The sequence below is a fragment of the Ixodes scapularis genome, unplaced genomic scaffold (genome assembly GCF_016920785.2).
Source record: "Ixodes scapularis isolate PalLabHiFi unplaced genomic scaffold, ASM1692078v2 PGA_scaffold5__190_contigs__length_132052651, whole genome shotgun sequence".
NCBI classification, from domain to species: Eukaryota; Metazoa; Arthropoda; class Arachnida; order Ixodida; family Ixodidae; genus Ixodes; species Ixodes scapularis.
The window spans coordinates 23,721,926-23,740,140 of NW_024609880.1; the positions used below are offsets into that span (position 1 = coordinate 23,721,926).

Genomic DNA, 18,215 nt, shown 5'->3' on the forward strand with positions numbered 1-18,215 from the left:
TACGTGCAAGAAAATGGAGTCCCTCAAGGAGGAGTCTTGAGCGTGACTTTATTTGTGCTAAAAATCAATTCAATTGCACGACTGCTACCCCCTTCTGTTTCATATTCCCTTTACGCTGATGATATACAGATCTCGTCTTCCTCTTGTAACCTTTCCAGCTGTGAGCGCCAATTGCAGATAGCCATAAACAAACTTTCCAAGTGGGCTGACGAAAATGGGTTTCGGTTCTCTGCATCCAAAACAGTCTGTGTGCCCTTTTCTTTGCGTCGTGGGCTGTCATTGGACCCATCACTGGAACTAAATGGAAACCCTGTACCTGTCAGGAAAGAGCACAGATTTCTTGGTGTGATATTTGATAAAAAGCTTAGTTTTATTTCACACCTGAAAGCTTTAAAAACTAAATGTCTTCAGTCTATGAATCTTTTGAAAGTTCTATCTCACAAGTCATGGGGTTCTGACAGAAAATGTATTCTACGGTTGTACAATGCCCTTGTAAGATCTCGTCTTGACTATGGTGCGATAGTGTATGGGTCGGCCCGGCCATCTGCCCTCAAGATGTTGGACCCAGTTCACCTCCTGGGGTTGAGACTAGCAACTGGTGCTTTCCGAACATCCCCTGTCTCCAGTTTATATGCAGAAGCTAATGAGCTATCACTGAACAAACGACGAACCTATCTTAGCCTAACGTATGCTTTTAAGATTCTGGCTGACCCTCAACACCCTACTTATTCTTCCCTTACAAGGTCGAGGTTTTCCCGTCAGTTTAACAACAAGCCAAGCATTGTGACATCATTAAGCTCCCGCATTGAAGAACTTTGCACTTCACTGCATCTTTCATTGGACCAGGTCGGCCTCATTCGAAATGTCGACGACCGTATTCCACCCTGGAAGACACTGCCAGTTGCCTGTGACTGGTCGCTCACAAAATTTAACAAACATGGCATTTCCCATGCTGTAATACTGCAAGAGTTTTGTGAAGTACAAATCAAGTATGATGGTTATCTTCATGTTTACACAGATGGCGCCAAGACTTCATCTTTCGTTGGCTGCGCTGTGTATTCAGAACGCTTCTCTAAAGTTAAGCGACTTAATTCGTTTGCTAGCATTTTTACTGCAGAACTCTATGCAGTATCAATGGCAATAGACTACATTCTACATAAGAAAATAACTAGGGCTGTTCTTTTTGTTGATTCTCAAAGTGTGATTGTTGCAGTTTGCTCTGTTAAAGACACTAAAAACATGCTTGTACAACAAATTCAGAGTAAACTCAACGCTGCTCTACATGATGGTCAAAGCATAACATTTTGTTGGGTACCTAGTCACGTTGGCATAGAGGGCAACGAGAAGGCCGCCAGGCTTGCAAGGTCTGTGGGAAACCTTGTCCAATCGTCTTTCTGTTTACCATATCAGGATATAAAGCCTTTAGTAAAGTCATCACTTTTTCGTTGTTGGCAGTTGGAATGGGACAGGGAGTGCGAAAACAAGCTCCACGTTACAAAGCCTGTTCTTGGAGCTTGGGAAAGCTCTTCATGCAAGAGTCGTCTTTATGAAACCTTGCTGTGCCGTCTAAGAATTGGGCATTCTTTCATCACTCATAAGTGTCTACTTTGGAGGGAAGATCCTCCTAATTGTGATGAGTGTGGTGATTCTCTTACAATTTTACATATCTTGTGGTCCTGTCCCGCTCTGGAGCCCAAGCATCGTATTTATTTTCCCGAGTTGTTTCAACAACAGATCCCGTTTCGTCCGGCCCTCCTGCTGGGGGAGAATCCCATAGTCCTTTTTAGCAGGGTAACAGACTTTCTTACTAGCATTGGCATTTTATACCAAATATAGCTTTACCAAATCCTAGGTTGCACTTTGTTAAAACTCTCACCAAAGCATGCTGATTGTTACTATCGTTTGGCGCAGATGGCCTCGTAGCTCTTGCGCCATTAAACCCCCAAAATTATTATTAGCAGGCTATCTTCGTCCATTAATCCAATAATCTGATAGTAGAACAGGTGCTCAAATGAACCAACTGGGCTGTAAGAAAGTCTATTAGATGTATAATATTTTGCTATTCTATGTTACTTCATATCTCAAGAGTATTAATAGAAGTTGCCGCTTAAAGTGCTGCACTCTTTTTAAAAGGGAAAAACGTGTGGCAATAAAAAAAGACGCGAGAGCCCAAACCTTGTGCGTTCACTTGTCATAGTGTTTCTGTCGTATTCACTTATTTATTTCTTATTCATATTGGTAAAAAGGCTCTCTGACAAGCGTGTACGAGTTGGAAGATACAACACATACCGTAATATCCCGAGTCATCGCCCACCCCCCTACCGCCTGAAATTCATTAAAAAAGTGGGGTGGGCCATGTCTCGGTGGGTGAGCACAAACACTTGAAAAAAAGCGGAAAAAACCGCCTATTTTTCTCTGCGTATCTAGCGCTGATGCACAAGAGATACATATCAAACTCAAAACTCGATTTAGTTTCATTGTTTTATAGAAAAAAATGCTCACGAAAGAATATTTTACTATAGCGAAGTCCGTTGCTTGCATACGCGCTAGAAACACCGCCGATCTGCGTATAGCGCGAACGTTTGTTCCGTGAAAGAATGTCACCACTATGTTCTCCTAGTTAGTAAAAAAAAAAAGAAAGAAAAGTCTACAAGAAAATAGAAAAACCGACCAGGCGCAACGAGCGAGCGAGCGAGCGGACCAAAGAAGCGACCAAGAGCAATCCTGGGAAAGCCGGCGGTCGCGTTGGCAAATACTTTGGCGTCGGGCCAAGTCGGGCGCCTTGTCAATCGCAAGCTCTTGCGCAACTTTCTTGTTTGGTGCGTACATACGTGCGTCCGTGCACGGCGGGCTATCAATGCACGGTTGGGACGCTCTGCAAACGCCTGTGTGGGGCGTTCCAGCAAAGCTTTATTTACGCGATGGCTTTGCCTAAAATATTGCACAACTGCGGTAGCGACGGGCGGGAAGAAGGAGCGGGTTCGCGGTGTCCTTACTTCGGCGGAGACAGACTTCGACTTAACACTCCGCGGTTACATTAACTAACTCTTGTTTTGCTATCTCCATCGTTTTCTTTTCGCACGGATACACGACCACTTTGGGGTCGCTCACGGAGGAAATGCGTAAACAAAAAGAAGTGTCTTTCCCTCCTTCGTTTTACTTTGTCACGGACGTCCTCCAACTGTAAGGTCCGCGGCCGCATCATTCGGGTAGGATGAGTGTTCGCGGATCGCAGAGTCCGCGCCGGGGTATTTGAAGGGATGGGCGATGACTCGGTGTTTTTTCGGAAATCGATATTGGCCCAAAAAATGGGGTGGGCGATGGCTCGGGGATGGGCGATGACTCGGGATATTACGGTAATAGAAGTTGCTTGTACGTAAACGCAACCTGGGCTAAAAGTATCCCACCTGAATGCACGCGATTGAACCAATCTGGAGGTGCCAACAGAGATGTCTCTACTCTGGATAGAAGGACAATCCACGTTTTGCAACATATGTGCTGCCACCTCTCAGAAAAAATTGGAAGCTTCCTAGAAAGCTGGGGAGCTGGGTTCGGGGCTTTTCCGGATGATCACACACAGACCCGGCAGGCGTGTTTCTCACGTTACGGCATGCTGGTTTTCTTCCCTCTGTTTGGTTTATTTCGTTCCGCGGCTATCTAAACGGTAGCGATGACTGAAGACGAGAACATCCCGTTCTCATTTCCTCCGGACGCTTGGGTCGAGAGGCCTCCGTCGTGTGTGAACTTCTCGCAAGAGGAAGTGTGGCGGTACATGCAAGCCAAGCCTGACACCCTGCTTCAGGCCCATCGCGGTTGGGCTTTCAAGGAGGAAGGCTACGTACGCAATGTTCGGTGGAACCTGTCGGACGATTCTCGGACGTGCCTTGTCCGATGCGTGTGCCTGCCTTCCATGAAGAAGGCACCGTATACTGTCTCCGCGTGGTTTACGAGGGACACCGGCACCGTCACAGGCGGCATTTGCAGTTGTGTTGCTGGGTGAGTAATACCCCGTTACGTTTCTGAATAATAATTTATGTCTATGTAGCCCCGCACCACGTGAGAGAGCACGAACGCTTCGGTTAAGTGCTTCAGTGCCCGCATAAAACGTGTGCCACAGCACTAAATAACATTCTTACCGAGCGTTTTGTTGTGTGATCGATACAACTATTAATTTCCACCCAGATTAGTTACTCGTTTTCGTAAACATCTACACACAGCTTGTAGAAGTCTCTTTGCTTTCACTTCTCGTGCACGCTGTTCGCTTGCTAGCGCCCCGTTAGCATAGCAACCTATCTAGTCATAAGAGGTTCATTTTGCATTTTGTCGTTTTCTAGGAAAAGCGGGTGCTGCCAGCACATCGTAGCACTACTTCTCTGTGCAGAGGAGAGCTGCAACACGACCACGGCAACCGTTTGCACCGACGTTCCCTGTTCTTGGATTGTTCCAGCTGAAGGTGTGTATGGAACAAATGCTTCCGTAAAATGTGTTGCACTTGCACATTACGTATGTTTGAGTACTACATCATTAATGGTGTATTATACGAAGATTGTTGCTCTCACTGTCTCATTCAAGATATGCCTTTCTACGTCATAATTTTTAAGTCAACTCTGGCCATTTTTCAGTTAATAGAGAGCCAATTCTGGTTCAGATTGAGGGTCTCTAGTGGCTTCAGAGGCCTGCAACTTCTCACATTCAGGTGTTATTTTGTATTTAATAACATGGAAGCCACAAAGAGCTGCGTTGACAAAGTGTTTGTCAACACATCTTTGAAACCACATGGGACATGAATAATAAAAATGAGGGAAACTGGTACAATTATTAATAAGTAACGCCTCCCCCCCCTCTCCTCCCAATCTCCTATTTCTCTTCCATTGCAGCCAAGAAGCCCGCAGCCCCTGCACCGCTTGCAGATATTACGTTCAGCAAGTTCCTGATCAACAAGCCGACTCATCAGAAGAAAAGCCGTTCGTATGACCCTTGTGAAGGAGTGCCTGGCCCGTCGCACGAGGACATCACGAAGTTGTATGGGAGGCTGGCTGAAATAAGACCAAATCTTCTTTGCCTGAGGTATGGCAATGTCATGCCAGTGAAAGAAGCGAGGCACACAGGAGCGATCCCTCAAATCGACGACGAACAGGATCTGTGGAGTCAGGAGGCCCGGAAGGTTGTACAGCACCACATGCAGACACTGCCACAACTGACTGCCGAGGAGAGGGCTGACATTGTGACCTCAACGATCGGTCAAGCCTGCAACCAAAGGTGGCACAGTGAGCGACTTGGGAGGATAACGGCATCACAGTTTTTTGCTGTGATTAAGTGCAGAGAGCCTGACTACCTTGTGAAACGGATCATGTATCCTAGCCCAGAAGCAAAGAGTGAGGCACTGCATTAAGGAAGGATGAAGGAGCCCGTTTCTGTTGCCGCCTACGTCGCGCTCATGAACTGCAGGGACGACCCAGTACAGGTGTATGAGACCGGGCTACACATACATCCGCGCTACAGCTTCCTCGGAGCGTCGCCCGACAGGATCATCGTCAAGAACGACGAAGTAGGGCTTCTTGAGGTGAAGTGTCCCATCTCGAAGATTGGGTTAACACCCGAGGAGGCCTGCGGTGACGAGAAGTTCTGCTGCGAGTTGATCGACGGAACCGTGCAACTGAAGCACAAGCACGCGTTCTACTACCAGGTGCAAGGACAAATGATGGTGACTGGGCACAGGTGGTGCGATTTTGTGTTCTGGACGAACAACACCACTGACGCCAATTCGACGCACATTGAGACAGTCACCCTAGACGAGGAGTTTGTCAGTAAGGAGCTGCTACCTGGCTTGCTGTATTTTGCCGAGCATGCTCTGTTCCCCGAGGTGATCACTAAACGCATCCAGCGACACAAGGACCTGGCTAGGGGAAACTATGTCTCCTTCAAGAAGTTTCGTGAGGGAACCTACAGGGTGGAGGACGGTCCTGGCTTAAAGAAAACATTTAGAAAACTGAAGTGAAGTGGAGACTGAATGACCACAAATGCAAAACTGCTCTTGTGTGTGTCGGAATTGTCGTGAGAGCCACAGCACGAAGAGGGCGCCACAAGCCAGACGACAAAGAAGCCAGCGAGAGGGCTGAGTGCGAGAGTCTGGGTCGGAGAACGCCAACACGACGGACGCACGGAGACTGACGTGCGGGCTCACTGCTCATGTAACCATGTAACGTATTGTTAACTCGAATTAAACGCTTCGTTTACGCCAACCTCGTCCCGACATGGTGGCAGCGGTGGGATGCTGTGGAAAACAAGTCAACTAGCTACAACAGCAACCGCTCTGGGGAGGCAAGGCACGGGAACGCTCGGAATCCGAAACTTTGCACCGCCACGCCCGGAATCCGAAACTTTGCGTCGCCACGGCAAGGTACGTCGGCGGAACGCTCGGAATTCGAAACTTTGCATCGCCACGCCAAGGTACGTCTGCAACGACCACGCCGATTGGTAAGCGATGGCCACTGGGCAACAAGCTGCGCAACAACCAACGTCGCTAAATCCTTTCGTCGTTGAGTTGCCAGAAAAGTTGGATTTTCAACGTCCCGATGATTGGAAGCGTTGGTTCACCCGATGGGAGAGATACCGGGTCATTTCTGGGTTGAAAAAACAAGACAGGGAAACCCAAGTGAACACGTTAGTTTACGCTATGGGACGCGAAGCAGAAGATGTCCTGGCGTCGCTGAAACTGACTGATGCCCAGAAACACGACTACGATGCAGTGACAACCGCCTTCGGCAGACACTTTGTCCCTCGGACGAATGTCATCTACGAACGTTCAAAGTTGAACAGGCGTGTGCAGGAAGTGCACGAAACGGTTGACGCCTTTTTGACAGATCTCTACAAGCTGGCAGAGGTATGTGCATACGGCGACTTAAAAGAAGAGCTAATTAGAGACCGACTCGTCGTGGGACTCGTCGACGTCAAGCTGATTGAGCAGCTTCAGCTCAACCCTGAACTAACGTTGGAGACGGCGATCTCCAAGGCTCGAAATTCGGAAACTGTGAAACAGCAACTCAAGGAACTGCGACCACAAGCACAGCCGAACGCGATCGTAGACGAGCTTCACTTTTCCGCGCAGCGGGCCAAAAACAAGAAGCAGCTACCAGTCCGCAACAAAGAACAGAACCAAGCTTGCAGATGGTGTGGTTCCACGCGCCCACACTTGCGTGCCAACTGTCCTGCTGCCGACAAGACATGCAATGGGTGTGGAAAAAAAGGACACTTCGTGTCAGTGTGCCTGTCCACAAAGAAGAATACTCAAGACAGCCAGAGTCAGCGCCACGCCGCACTCGAAGAGGTTTACCTGGGTAAAGTAACAAGTCAACTCGGATCAGAACCATGGAGGATCACAGCTTGCGTCAACGGCTCGCCCATAGAGTTCAAGGTGGACACGGGAGCTGACGTCACGGCCATCCCGTCCAGGGCCTACAACAAGTCACTCATGGGACCACTCAGCAGACCTACGAAGGCACTCCTGGGGCCCGGCCGAGCCAAGATTCCCACCGTGGGACAGTTCAAGGCGACCCTGAGGTGGAATGGACGATCGTGCCAGGAGCAGGTGTTCGTGGTGGACAACCTTCACGACATGCTTCTTGGCCGTCCAGCAATCAAGTCTCTGCAAGTCCCGTGCAGCCTGTCTGTCGTCGAGGGATCCAAGGTAGACGAAGACGACACAGCAGACATCTTCAGTGACTACCCCAAGCTGACTGCGGGTCTCGGACTACTAAACACCGAGTACAAGGTAGCTCTGCTCCCCAACGCCAAACCGTATGCGGTAATGTACCCGAGGCGCGTCCCTCTTCCAATGCTTCCAAGTGTCAAGCAGGAGCTGGAGCGGATGGCAAGCCTCGGAGTCATCGCAAAGATAGACCACGCAACTGAGTGGTGTGCACCGATGGTTGTGGCCAGAAAGAAAAACGGAGAACTACGCATCTGTGTCGATTACAGTGACCTGAACAGCTGCATCCTGAGGGAATGAGTCTTAATGCCAACTGTCGATGAATGCCTTGGAAAACTGGCTGGAGCAACCTGGTTCAGCGAACTCGACGCCAGAGCGGGCTACTGGCAAGCCCCACTGGCAGCAGAATCACGGGAGTATACTACCCTCTTGACGCCATGTGGTAGATTTCAGTTCCTCCGACTACCATTCGGTATCTCCACTGCACCTGAGTTCTTCCAGCGTGAGATGCTAAGAGTACTCAAAGGTCTCGAAGGTCAAGCTTGCCTTCAAGACGACATCATCGTGTTTGGAGGAACGAGAGAAGAACGTGACTCACACTTGCATCAGGTACTCAAGCGCCTGCAAAATGCGGGCATAACTCTCAACAAGGACAAATGTGTTCTTCGCAAACAGTCTGTAGAATTCCTCAGACATGTCGTCTCGGGCAACGGGGTCAGTGCGGATCCAGTAAAGATCAAGGCTCTCGCTTAACTGACACCGCCAGGAGATGTATCGGAGGTCAGGTCGTTCCTGGGTATGGCAAACCACCTGGCTAAATTTCTCCCTGGACTCTCTCAACTCACGAAACCGCTTCGCGATTTGCTTCACCATGACGCTGATTGGTGCTGGGGAGAGCCTCAACAAAAAAGTTTCGACTCCGTCAAAGAAGCACTGACGACCACACCGGTACACTACGATCCTCGAAGTCATCTCACAGTCTCAGCGGATGCATCCTCGTACGGCCTTGGGGCTGTCCTCCTTCAGGAGATGTCCGGAAAACGACTCCCTGTTGCCTACGCATCACAGTCACTCACAGAAACTGAACAACGCTACGCCCAGATAGAAAAGGAGACGCTGGGAATCGCATGGGCATGCGAGCATTTCCGCCAGTACTTGCTCGGTCTGCAATTCCACATAGAGACCGACCATAAGCCGCTCGTGCCTCTGTTGTCATCAAAGCGCATAGACGAGCTGAGTCCACGATTGCAGCGTCTGCGAATGAGACTGCTGGAATTTGACTACACAATCTCCCACATTCCCGGAAAGGAGATCCATACAGCTGACGTACTCTCACGGAATCCGCAAGCAACAACGGACAGCAGCAGTCCAAGAAGTCTCGAAGTAGCTTTGACAGAATACGAGCTACTCAGCGTAGAACTCCTACCGGCCTCCACCAACATGCTGGAGAGGATCAAAGAAGAACAAAACGAGATCCAACTATCGTGACTGTTGGGAACTATTGTTCAACGACGTGGTCCAAGGGCGTGTCACTGCCACTAGCAGTACAGAAATATGCCAATGTGTCCCAAGAGCTCACGGTAGTTGAAGAACTTCTCCTCAAGGGAAGTCGCATCGTCACCCCGCCAAGCATGCAGGACGAGGTGCTGGAAAGCCTGCACACGGGTCATCAGGGCGTAGGTCGTTGCAGAGCTCGGGCCAGTCAATCAGTTTGGTGGCCTGGCATCAGCAGGAGTGTTGAAGACTATGTTTCAAGATGTCCAGTGTGTCAGACACACCGAAAGCCTGGCGCAGAGCCCCTGCTACGCACTCCACTCCCGAATCACCCATGGGAAGTTGTAGGCGCGGACCTCTTTTACGAAAATGGCGAGAACTACCTTGTAGTGGTAGATCATTTCTCGAGGTTCTTTGAACTTGAGAAATTAAGAAAGACAACAACCCAAGACATCACACGGAAACTGAGCGAGATGTTTGCCCATTTTGGAGCACCCGCCATCATTCGGTCAGACAATGGGCCCCAATTCGCTTCTGCCGAATTCGAAAGGTTTGCGAAGGAGTGGGGATCACGCCATGTAACAAGTAGCCCATATTATCCTCAGAGCAATGGGGCGGTGGAAAGGACCATACAGACGGCGAAGCAGCTGCTTAAGAAGTCGCCGAACATCCACAAGGCGCTGCTTGCTCATCGGGATACCCCTGCAACTGAAGGATACTCCCCTGCGGAACTCATGATGGGAAGAAAGATACGGACAAATGTTCCAGCTGTGTCCAAAGCGTTCCAGCCTCGGTGGAACAGCGAGCCCTTTCGGAAAAAGGATCGTGCATACAAAGCCAAGCTGAGTGCACATTACGATGCCCGTCATAGGGTCAAAGAACGAGACCATATACCTCTACATACAGCTGTGCGAATTCTGTCAGGAGCAGCCACAAGTGGGACAGTGCTGCAATCAACGCAGTCTCCTAGGTCATATGCGGTGAACTCAGCCAATGGCATCACTCGTTGCATGAGCAGACATCTGCAACCTTGGCAGCCTGGAATAACCGTCACAAGAGGTGGACGAAAATCAAGACCTCCAAGCCGCCTCAACCTGTAGGTGCTGGGAGTCTTCAAAGAAAGGGGAATGTCGTGAGAGCCACAGCACGAAGAGGGTGCCACAAGCCAGACGACAAAGAAGCCAGCGAGAGGGCTGAGTGCGAGAGTCTGGGTCGGAGAACGCCAACACGACGGACGCACGGAGGAGGCTTGACGTGCGGGCTCACTGCTCATGTAACCATGTAACGTATCGTTAACTCGAATTAAACGCTTTGTTTATGCCAACCTCGTCCCGACAGGAATCTGCCATGTCTTGATGAATACGCAATAAAAGAAAACCAGGTCTCGAAGCTAGCGCTCATATTTTATTGAAATCAACAGCCCCTAATGTGCTGGCAAACAGGTATACAAGGTTAGTTGGAACAGGCTATCAAACATATTTACATGTCTTTCAACTGTTTATACAACAAAAAATCGCACATGCCTGCTCAAAGCCAAGGTGTCCAAGTCTAGGGAACTTCCAACTCTGGCCATCAGTAACCTATTCCAACAAAGCACACATCTCCAGATAATTTCAGGCTTACATATAATCAACAATCACGTGTTAATGAGAAATATATTTGCAACAATGAGAGACCTGTAATAGTGAGCAAAATTTCGGAGAGGATAAAGCTGTTTGAGGTATGCCACGCGAGTCGGCTACTTCTACCAAGCACACAGATGCAAAGCGGTGAAGCTTTATGTGTGCGCAGAGCAGTGGTAGGAAGCTTGATGTGGCCAGACTGTCCGTTTATATTTAATTAGTTTGTTTTTCGCCTCAGATATTTATTTTTCTTTAATGCAAGGGTCGGCCTACATTCAGAAATTATGTATGTTCTAGTAAATATGATTGCTAAAATCGGGAAAGTGCCACAAACAATAGGTCTAACGTGGTTGGACAGCAGTGATGAAGTTATAATGTAAGCAGCCAATTGATTGCCTCATAACATGATTAAAGAAAGATAAAGACATCATACCGGATGGGCCTGGTGCGAAGTTGTGAAAAACTCGAAGCACGGTAGTCGTAGATTAATGTTTAGAGAGTGGTCGGACTGGCTTTGCTGTGGTGACACTGGTCTACATCATAGAGGAACAATTTAGTGATTGCACAATGACTACTAACACAGGGTCTTTCAAGGAATGCTGAACCAAAATTCGGATTTCACAAAATAAGGCCGCAGAAGTGTTCACAGGACGCTACGAACGCCAAAACATCACTCATACAGCAATATCTCGAACCGATGGCCGTGTTTTTGGACAAAAAGGGCAGGACTGAGCAAAGAATGCGACGTAGCCATTCTCTGGGAACGGTTGAGAACAAGAGAAAACGGACGTCCTTCTCTGCTCCTAGGTTCGGTTTACCTCCTCGAGGGGGCAAAGGGGGCAAAGGGGAGGGGGAATGAGAATCTGAACATGACAGGCCTTGCCTGCCTTCGTCGTTCAATCGCTCCCTTCTTTCCTAAAGATACGGCCATCCGTTCGAAATATTGCGGTACGAGTGATGTTATGGGGGTTTGTAATGTCCCGCCTATTACACCTGGCTTGTTTTACGAGATCCAAAATCTTGTTTCGCATCCATTTAACATGCATCATTCAGCGTGCATGCTAAATAAGTCGTGCAAGTGATTTGTTTTTTCGCAAAATTTTTCATTGCCTTAAAGTATTTACACAGGGAAGTTTACATGTTTTGACTGTGACACTACTCATCCCTAGTCAGTGGCTCCCGGAAATTGCTTAAGAAACAACAAACTTGAAAGACCTGGTTAGCAATGCCGATCATTGTGATGGGGAACGGACGATCCAAAATGTGAAACTGTTTTACCCTCCCAATCACACGCTCAACAATTACTCTGGCACTAGCCACCCGGCGGGAGTGCGCAACGTCCTCCTCTGGCATTTGCGGCTCTTGCGGCTTTCTGAAAGCAGGGATGTGCACCTGAACCCCTGCTGGTATGTTATTAAGCTTGAAACCCTTATCCACCATAATGGCGTCACCTGACTCCAATAGCCCTAACAACCCACTCTCCTCTACAATCGGCCTGTCTGAAACTGACCCTCCCCACAACTTGGAAACATATGAAACGTAGCCATCAGCGGTACAGCCAATGACCGCCTTATAAGTATTAAAATGCTTATAAGGTGAAAAAGTATGCCTCTGGGCAGCCAGGGAAGAGGGCTTCTGGATGCGCACCTCCGTTCCGTCGAGAACTATTCTTGTGTTTAAGAAGTAGCGAAAGGCATGAGGCAGATACATCTGAATTTCGTGCAGAGATGGAAGCCGTGTCAGTGTACTCAACTCTCGCTGCAGGAAGTTTATCCAGGTTGTAAGCAGCCTGCTCACCGTTGCTTCATGTACTCCAAAATTGCGGGCCATTTCCCTGCCAGCCATTCCCGTTCTCAGCCTAGTAAGTACCATGAAGAATTCCTCAATGAGCTCCAACTCCCGGGGGCGGCCTTTCATCCCGTTACTCTTTCGACCGCTGGACCAGTATTGCATCTGGGATGCCCGAGGTGCAAAAAAATCGTATACTGCTTCAAATACAGCAAACTCGGGCAGCCCAGTGTAATAAATGCACTGCTTGGGGTCATGTCTGATGAAGTCAACCGATAGCCGCCGTGTCTCGTGGTGCTGTAGCTCCACTTGGAGGCGCATGTTGTCAGCTTCCAAACTCAAGATCCGCTGCTGCATCTGTGCAATCTTGAGTCTGCACCCGTCGTGCGTCCCAGACATCACGGACTGACCAAGATTGTCCTCGTGCTCGATCTCTGTAAAATAGAAGTATACATAAATGACTTCATAATTATACAGTTTTTGTCTCTATTTCTTACGCTGAATAATTATATATGTGCTATTCCTGCAGATTTCTGAAATAAGCCCCTTGCACTCAAGCACAGAGGGATTTTGGCTCCAATTACTGGCCATTTTCTGCTTGCCAGCAATATTATATTATACCCATCCAAATGTCGGAACGATAAATGCATGTAGATAAATAAAATAGTGAAGTAGTAGAGTAAATAAAACTTGCGCACCATTTTGCTCAGCTTTACTCTAACTGCTTATGATGAAAGTTCTGAAAAGGTTGTCTACCTTGCGTAACAGCCCATTTGTATGCTGTTTAGACACCATAAAGCAGGTTCCTTCGTTCAAAACTACAAACCATGCAGGTATGTATATTAGCAGTTATGCTGAATGATTTAGCGACATGAACTGTGACAGCTGCCTGCTGCACAAGTAACAGCAAGCATGAGCACCTTCGATGGTTTGCTGGACACATGGAGTGCTTGTCTGGGCTCCATGCCCATTGTCCAGGAGGGGCGGACAATGTTCCGGGATGCTGGTCTCTCCTGTAAGGGGACCAACGACCAGGGATGCTCTTGCTTGTGCCACAAGTGGGATTGCTGCTCTGGAAGGCCCAGCTGCTGCTGCTGTCGAAGGCCCGGCTGTAGCTGTGGAAGGTCGAGCCGCAGCTACGCAAGGTCTGGTTGCAGCCGCGGAAGGTCCGGCAACAGCCGCAGAAGGTCTAGCTGCAGCTGCGGAAGGTCTGGCTGCAGCCGCAGAAGGTCTGACTGCAGCTGCAGACGGTCTAGCTGCAGCTGCGGAAGGTCTGGCTGCAGACGTGGAATGTATGGCTGCAGACGTGGAATGTATGGCTGCAGGCGCTGAATGTCTGGCTGCAGACGCGGAATGTCTGGCTGCAGCTACGGAAGGTTTGGCTGCAGCCGCAGAAGGTCTGGCTGCAGCTGCGGAAGGTCTGGCTGCAGCCGCAGAAGGTCTGGCTGCAGCTGGAGAAGAACCGGCTGCTGGCTGAGGTGCCCCATGTTGAGTGCTTCCAGGAACTGGAGCGGTTATTTGGGCCACAATCCTTTTTTTGACAGCAGCTGCAGGGTCACAATCACAACACACAATATTGGTGCTGCATAACCAATGCATACTATTATTGAAACCTGCAAAATGTAAATCTCGGGGTTGTAGATGCCAAACAAACGTAGGGCATCTGGCACGTCTCAGCGGTGGACGAGAATAATTTCCACTACTTGGAAATCTTATGACGTGCACTAAAAATCTCCACCTAGCTATGACCATTTATAAATCTGACGACTCTACACAGTGTCATGATTTTTCCTCTCTAATCATAACGCTTAGACATCATGCAATGAAAAGAGGGAAGGCAGTGGCAAACTGGTCTGCATGAGCTACTTCTGTAGTGCAGTGAAAAAAATGCATAGGAAACAAGAAACCTGGGGAAGCACCAGCAGGCTCAGATACACACGCATCAACTGTATTACGCTCGAAACTTGACGGTGATCTGACATGGTCGTCGCGCAGCGTGGTGATAAGCTGAGCTCACAATGTATGCACTGCCGCCGGCGCGGACGCTGGCAGCTACCAACGCCGTCCCCATCAATAGCGGATGTTACGAAACCAGTACCCGTAGCCCAATCAACAAGTCAAATCGTGCGAGCATGCTGAAGAGGCAGCACGAGATTACTAAACACGACGTAGTACGTACCCCCTGTTGACAAACAATGTTTCCACCGTTCGTAGCGGCCGAGGACCGACGGCCGGTTCTTCACGTAAGTGAATACAGTCGGCACGTAGTCAGGGTGGCTGTTGTCCAGTGATGGTTCCCCTGTTTGATAAAGTGGCCGTGTTACAGTTCCGGTGCTTCTCGAAAGTACGATGAAAGTGACTTGCCTGTTACGAAGTGATCCTCGCATATTCGCGACTCCTTACTTGGCTCCCAAGCCTTGTTTGGGTCTGACGGGAGCACTCGCTTCACTGCTCGGATCCAGGCCGCTCTTCGATGAGGGAACAGTTTCTTCGAAGGGAATCGAAAATAGCTTTTCTTGTCTCCTGGCCGGTGCCAACTCCGGCAGCCAAAGGCCACGCAGCTCGTCGGCATCCCGCGGAACGCGACAGCGAAATCGTAGCATAGTCGCGTAGTCTTGCTATGGTCTCACGCTTCGCTAGCTTGTCGTCTCTCCCAACATACCCTCGAACCCGGGCGACCGGCGCGCAGAGATACCACGCATGCGCACTCCGTATTTTCGCAAAACGTGGATTATTGAGGCACCCTAGCAGTGACCGATAGCTTGCACCGCCTTGTGGCATTGGCGGCAGGCTTCCCCGCGCTTTTCAAGTTTTATTGCAAATATAATTAACTCTTGTTTAAAATAGACATTGCATGAACATTAACTAAAAAACGATAGACAAAGTCTTTTTTTTTTCTTAATCAAAACAATGCAATTTTTACACTAGTAAAATTAGATAATTTAGTACAACAATTACAGAACATTAACCTAAAACTTTTATTATAAATCCCAATGTTTAGGAATCAGCTCGATTTCTCGCTCACGGTAGACTTTTCAGTTTAGATCAGGTCCGCTTGTATACCATCCCAGTTTGTTAGGGTGGTGGGTTAAGTGAGTTTGTGATGCATTATAAAACCTACAGCACATAAAAGGAAATATGTACACAAACAGAATGGAGACATAAGAAATAACAAAGATGGTGCTGATTTTAGCGCCGTCCTTGTTATTGTATGTGCCTGTTTTGTTTGTGTACTCGTTTCCTTTAATGTGCTGTGGGTTTTATCCTCCCAGTTTGATAAGCTCCTGTGAAATCATTCAAACCAGACACATAGTGGATGGTCCAGTTTCATATGACCAGTTGCTCGGCATCGCTAGAGTTTGCCAAAAAACTAGGAACCGAGCTGCATTGAAACCGGGAAGTCACCCACAATCAAGGGACAGAGCTGGCCTCGGAACGTCGGGGTTTGTAATGAAAGATATTTTATTAGAGTTCTGTTATGTTTTCACTGAACATATTCCTCTAACCAGGCAAAGTACTGCCAAAGCTTTACATTTGAACTCAAAATGAGATAATGCAAACAGATTTTATAATGGCACGTAGACATAGATTTCACTTTTATGGTTGCAATTGTTTAAATTCTTATATCTTTAGGTGAAAGTACACAACATAAGCACTGGTGTTCTCTTACCTCCTTGCATCGGTGCACTTTTCACTCAGAAACCTGCGTATTTGTTTTGCATGTTTCACAGCTTGTGGCTCTGGCACCTTTTGATTAATGAGGCGGGTAATGAAGAACGCTGGAAGAAATACACAGAGAATAAGTTCACACTTATTTTTCAATAGCTAATATCTTCAAAGCAGGTGTGGCAATGTATGATTCCCATTCCCTCACCCCGCAGGGGGCACCTGTGAAAGCAGGTGTTTGGAGAGTGGCGTCTCCACGGACCCTGAGCCCCGCAGGGGGCGCCTGCACCTGAGGTGCTAGGTGCTTGGTGAGTAGCGTCACCACGGACCCCAGCCACGTTGGCTACATAACGGACCCTGAGTAACAAGTGGGTAAGACCCACCCACGTCTGGCTGTGCGTGGCGAGCCCGTGTCCAGGGAAAAGGGCATCCTGGTGGTTGAGCTGAGCCCGGGGTAGGTTCGGACCCTTCGGGGCCCCCCGGGCGAGGCAACACACCACTTTGGCCCCTGCTTCCTGTAGACGGGAGTCCTGGTAAGGCCCGGCCAGGATGATTCAGTCTAGTCGCCTTTTCTTCTACTATCCCTCCAATCTTTTACCTTTACCTTTCCTGCTTCCTTTATTTCTCTCTCATTTCTCTTCCTCCTTTTTCACCCCTCTTTGGCGGCAAGGGCTAACCTTGGGTGGCAATGGACCCCTGTCTTGACCCACACTTGGGTATAGTTTCCCGGCAGCACTGTTAGCGTAACGTCTCCAGCCAAGCCCTTCTTGTTATGGTGCGTTACCTAACCCCTTGTTGGGCTCGGTGGTGGGCGGTGCACCGCGGATTCTGAACATTCTTTGCCCCTCTTATGGCACCCCTCCGTTCTAAACCCTCTGATCGGCCCCTGAAAAGGGGTCGGACCGAAGTAAAACTGAATGATAAGTCTTCACCGGTACAGAACACTTTTAGCCGATTCCTTGTTATGCACTCTGAACAAGACGAAAAACCTCTTGCGAAGTTGTCACCTTTTCTGATCGCAAAAACCCTAGAAACCCTTGTAGGCAAAAACTTCAAAGCAAAGAAGCTCGTATCTGGTGACTTGCTTGTTGAAGTGGAAAATGGCACACAGAGTGCTGCCCTCTTGGACCTAAACAAGATTTCTGAGTATAGAGTCTCCGTCACTCCACATCGAACACTAAATAATTGCCAAGGAGTAATTTCCGAGGATGATTTGCTAGAGTCAAGTAACGAGGAGATTTCGGAAGGTCTTTCCAGTCAAGGAGTAACGGCAGTACGACGAATCCTGCTTCGTAAAGACGGAAACGAGCGACCAACAAAACATATTGTACTTACATTCTCTTCCACTGTGCTGCCTCAAAGTATCAAGGCGGGCTACCTCCACTGTAAGGTGCGCCCATACGTCCCGAACCCGAGACGCTGCTTCAAGTGTCAACGGTTTGGTCATGGCTCTGCCACCTGCCGCGGAAAGACAACCTGCGCAAAGTGTGCATGCACAGACCACCCAACAGATACGTGTGGCAGCTCAACCCCTAAGTGCATCAACTGCACTGGTTCCCATCCTGCTTACTCGCGATCGTGTCCAAAGTTTAAAGAGGAGAAAGAAATTTTAACCTTCAAAACAAAGGAAAACTTGAGCTACCATGAGGCACGAAAACGCTTTTCGTTTCTTCAAGGAGGAACATACGCCGAGGCGGCCGTAAGGGGGACTAGGTCGCTGTCAAAGGCATCAGTGGGTACCCAGTATAGTCTTCGAGACACTGAGTGCCCACCCAGTCCCCTCACCCCTACAGAGACTTCTGTGGGATCTCAGACGCCTGAGGCCCCACAGAAGCTCACGAAGTCCAAGGCGTTTCCGCAACGCCTGGCCCCGAAGGTTCGGGTGGTGCTTGACCCCACCCGTTCCCAAGTCCGAAAGGAATCCCCTCCTTCCTCTG

The 18,215-nt window shown here is 48.9% G+C and overlaps 2 protein-coding genes and 1 pseudogene across 2 annotated transcripts; 1 reads left to right on the forward strand and 2 right to left on the reverse strand.

Moving 5' to 3' along the window:
• The first annotated feature begins 3,587 nt into the window (after positions 1-3,587).
• On the forward strand, positions 3,588-5,998 carry LOC115320263 (annotated as a pseudogene).
• A 5,824-nt stretch (positions 5,999-11,822) lies between these two features.
• Positions 11,823-12,968, reverse strand: LOC121046836. The gene has a single exon (XM_040501519.1). It carries the CDS (start codon positions 12,931-12,933, stop codon positions 11,980-11,982), a length of 954 nt encoding a protein of 317 aa, XP_040357453.1. The 5' UTR covers positions 12,934-12,968; the 3' UTR covers positions 11,823-11,979.
• LOC115311498 (angiomotin-like) lies at positions 12,938-15,184 on the reverse strand. The gene is made up of 5 exons (XM_040501521.2): positions 14,977-15,184; positions 14,792-14,911; positions 13,533-14,159; positions 13,023-13,046; positions 12,938-12,969 (listed from the first exon to the last, which is right to left on the reverse strand). The coding sequence occupies exons 1-5, from the start codon at positions 15,182-15,184 to the stop codon at positions 12,938-12,940; spliced, it is 1,011 nt and encodes a 336-aa protein (XP_040357455.1).
• Positions 15,185-18,215: the final 3,031 nt, after the last annotated feature.

Coding starts and splice junctions, on each gene's coding strand:
- LOC121046836 (XM_040501519.1), bottom strand. CDS start 12,933: ATGCGCCTCCAAGTGGAGCTACAGCACCACGAGACACGGCGGCTATCG.
- LOC115311498 (XM_040501521.2), bottom strand. CDS start 15,184: ATGCCGACGAGCTGCGTGGCCTTTGGCTGCCGGAGTTGGCACCGGCCA. Junction 14,912..14,976: donor CGAGGATCACTTCGTAACAG/GCAAGTCACTTT, acceptor TTTATCAAACAG/GGGAACCATCACTGGACAAC. Junction 13,047..13,532: donor TGTCCAGCAAACCATCGAAG/GTGCTCATGCTT, acceptor TCTATTTTACAG/AGATCGAGCACGAGGACAAT.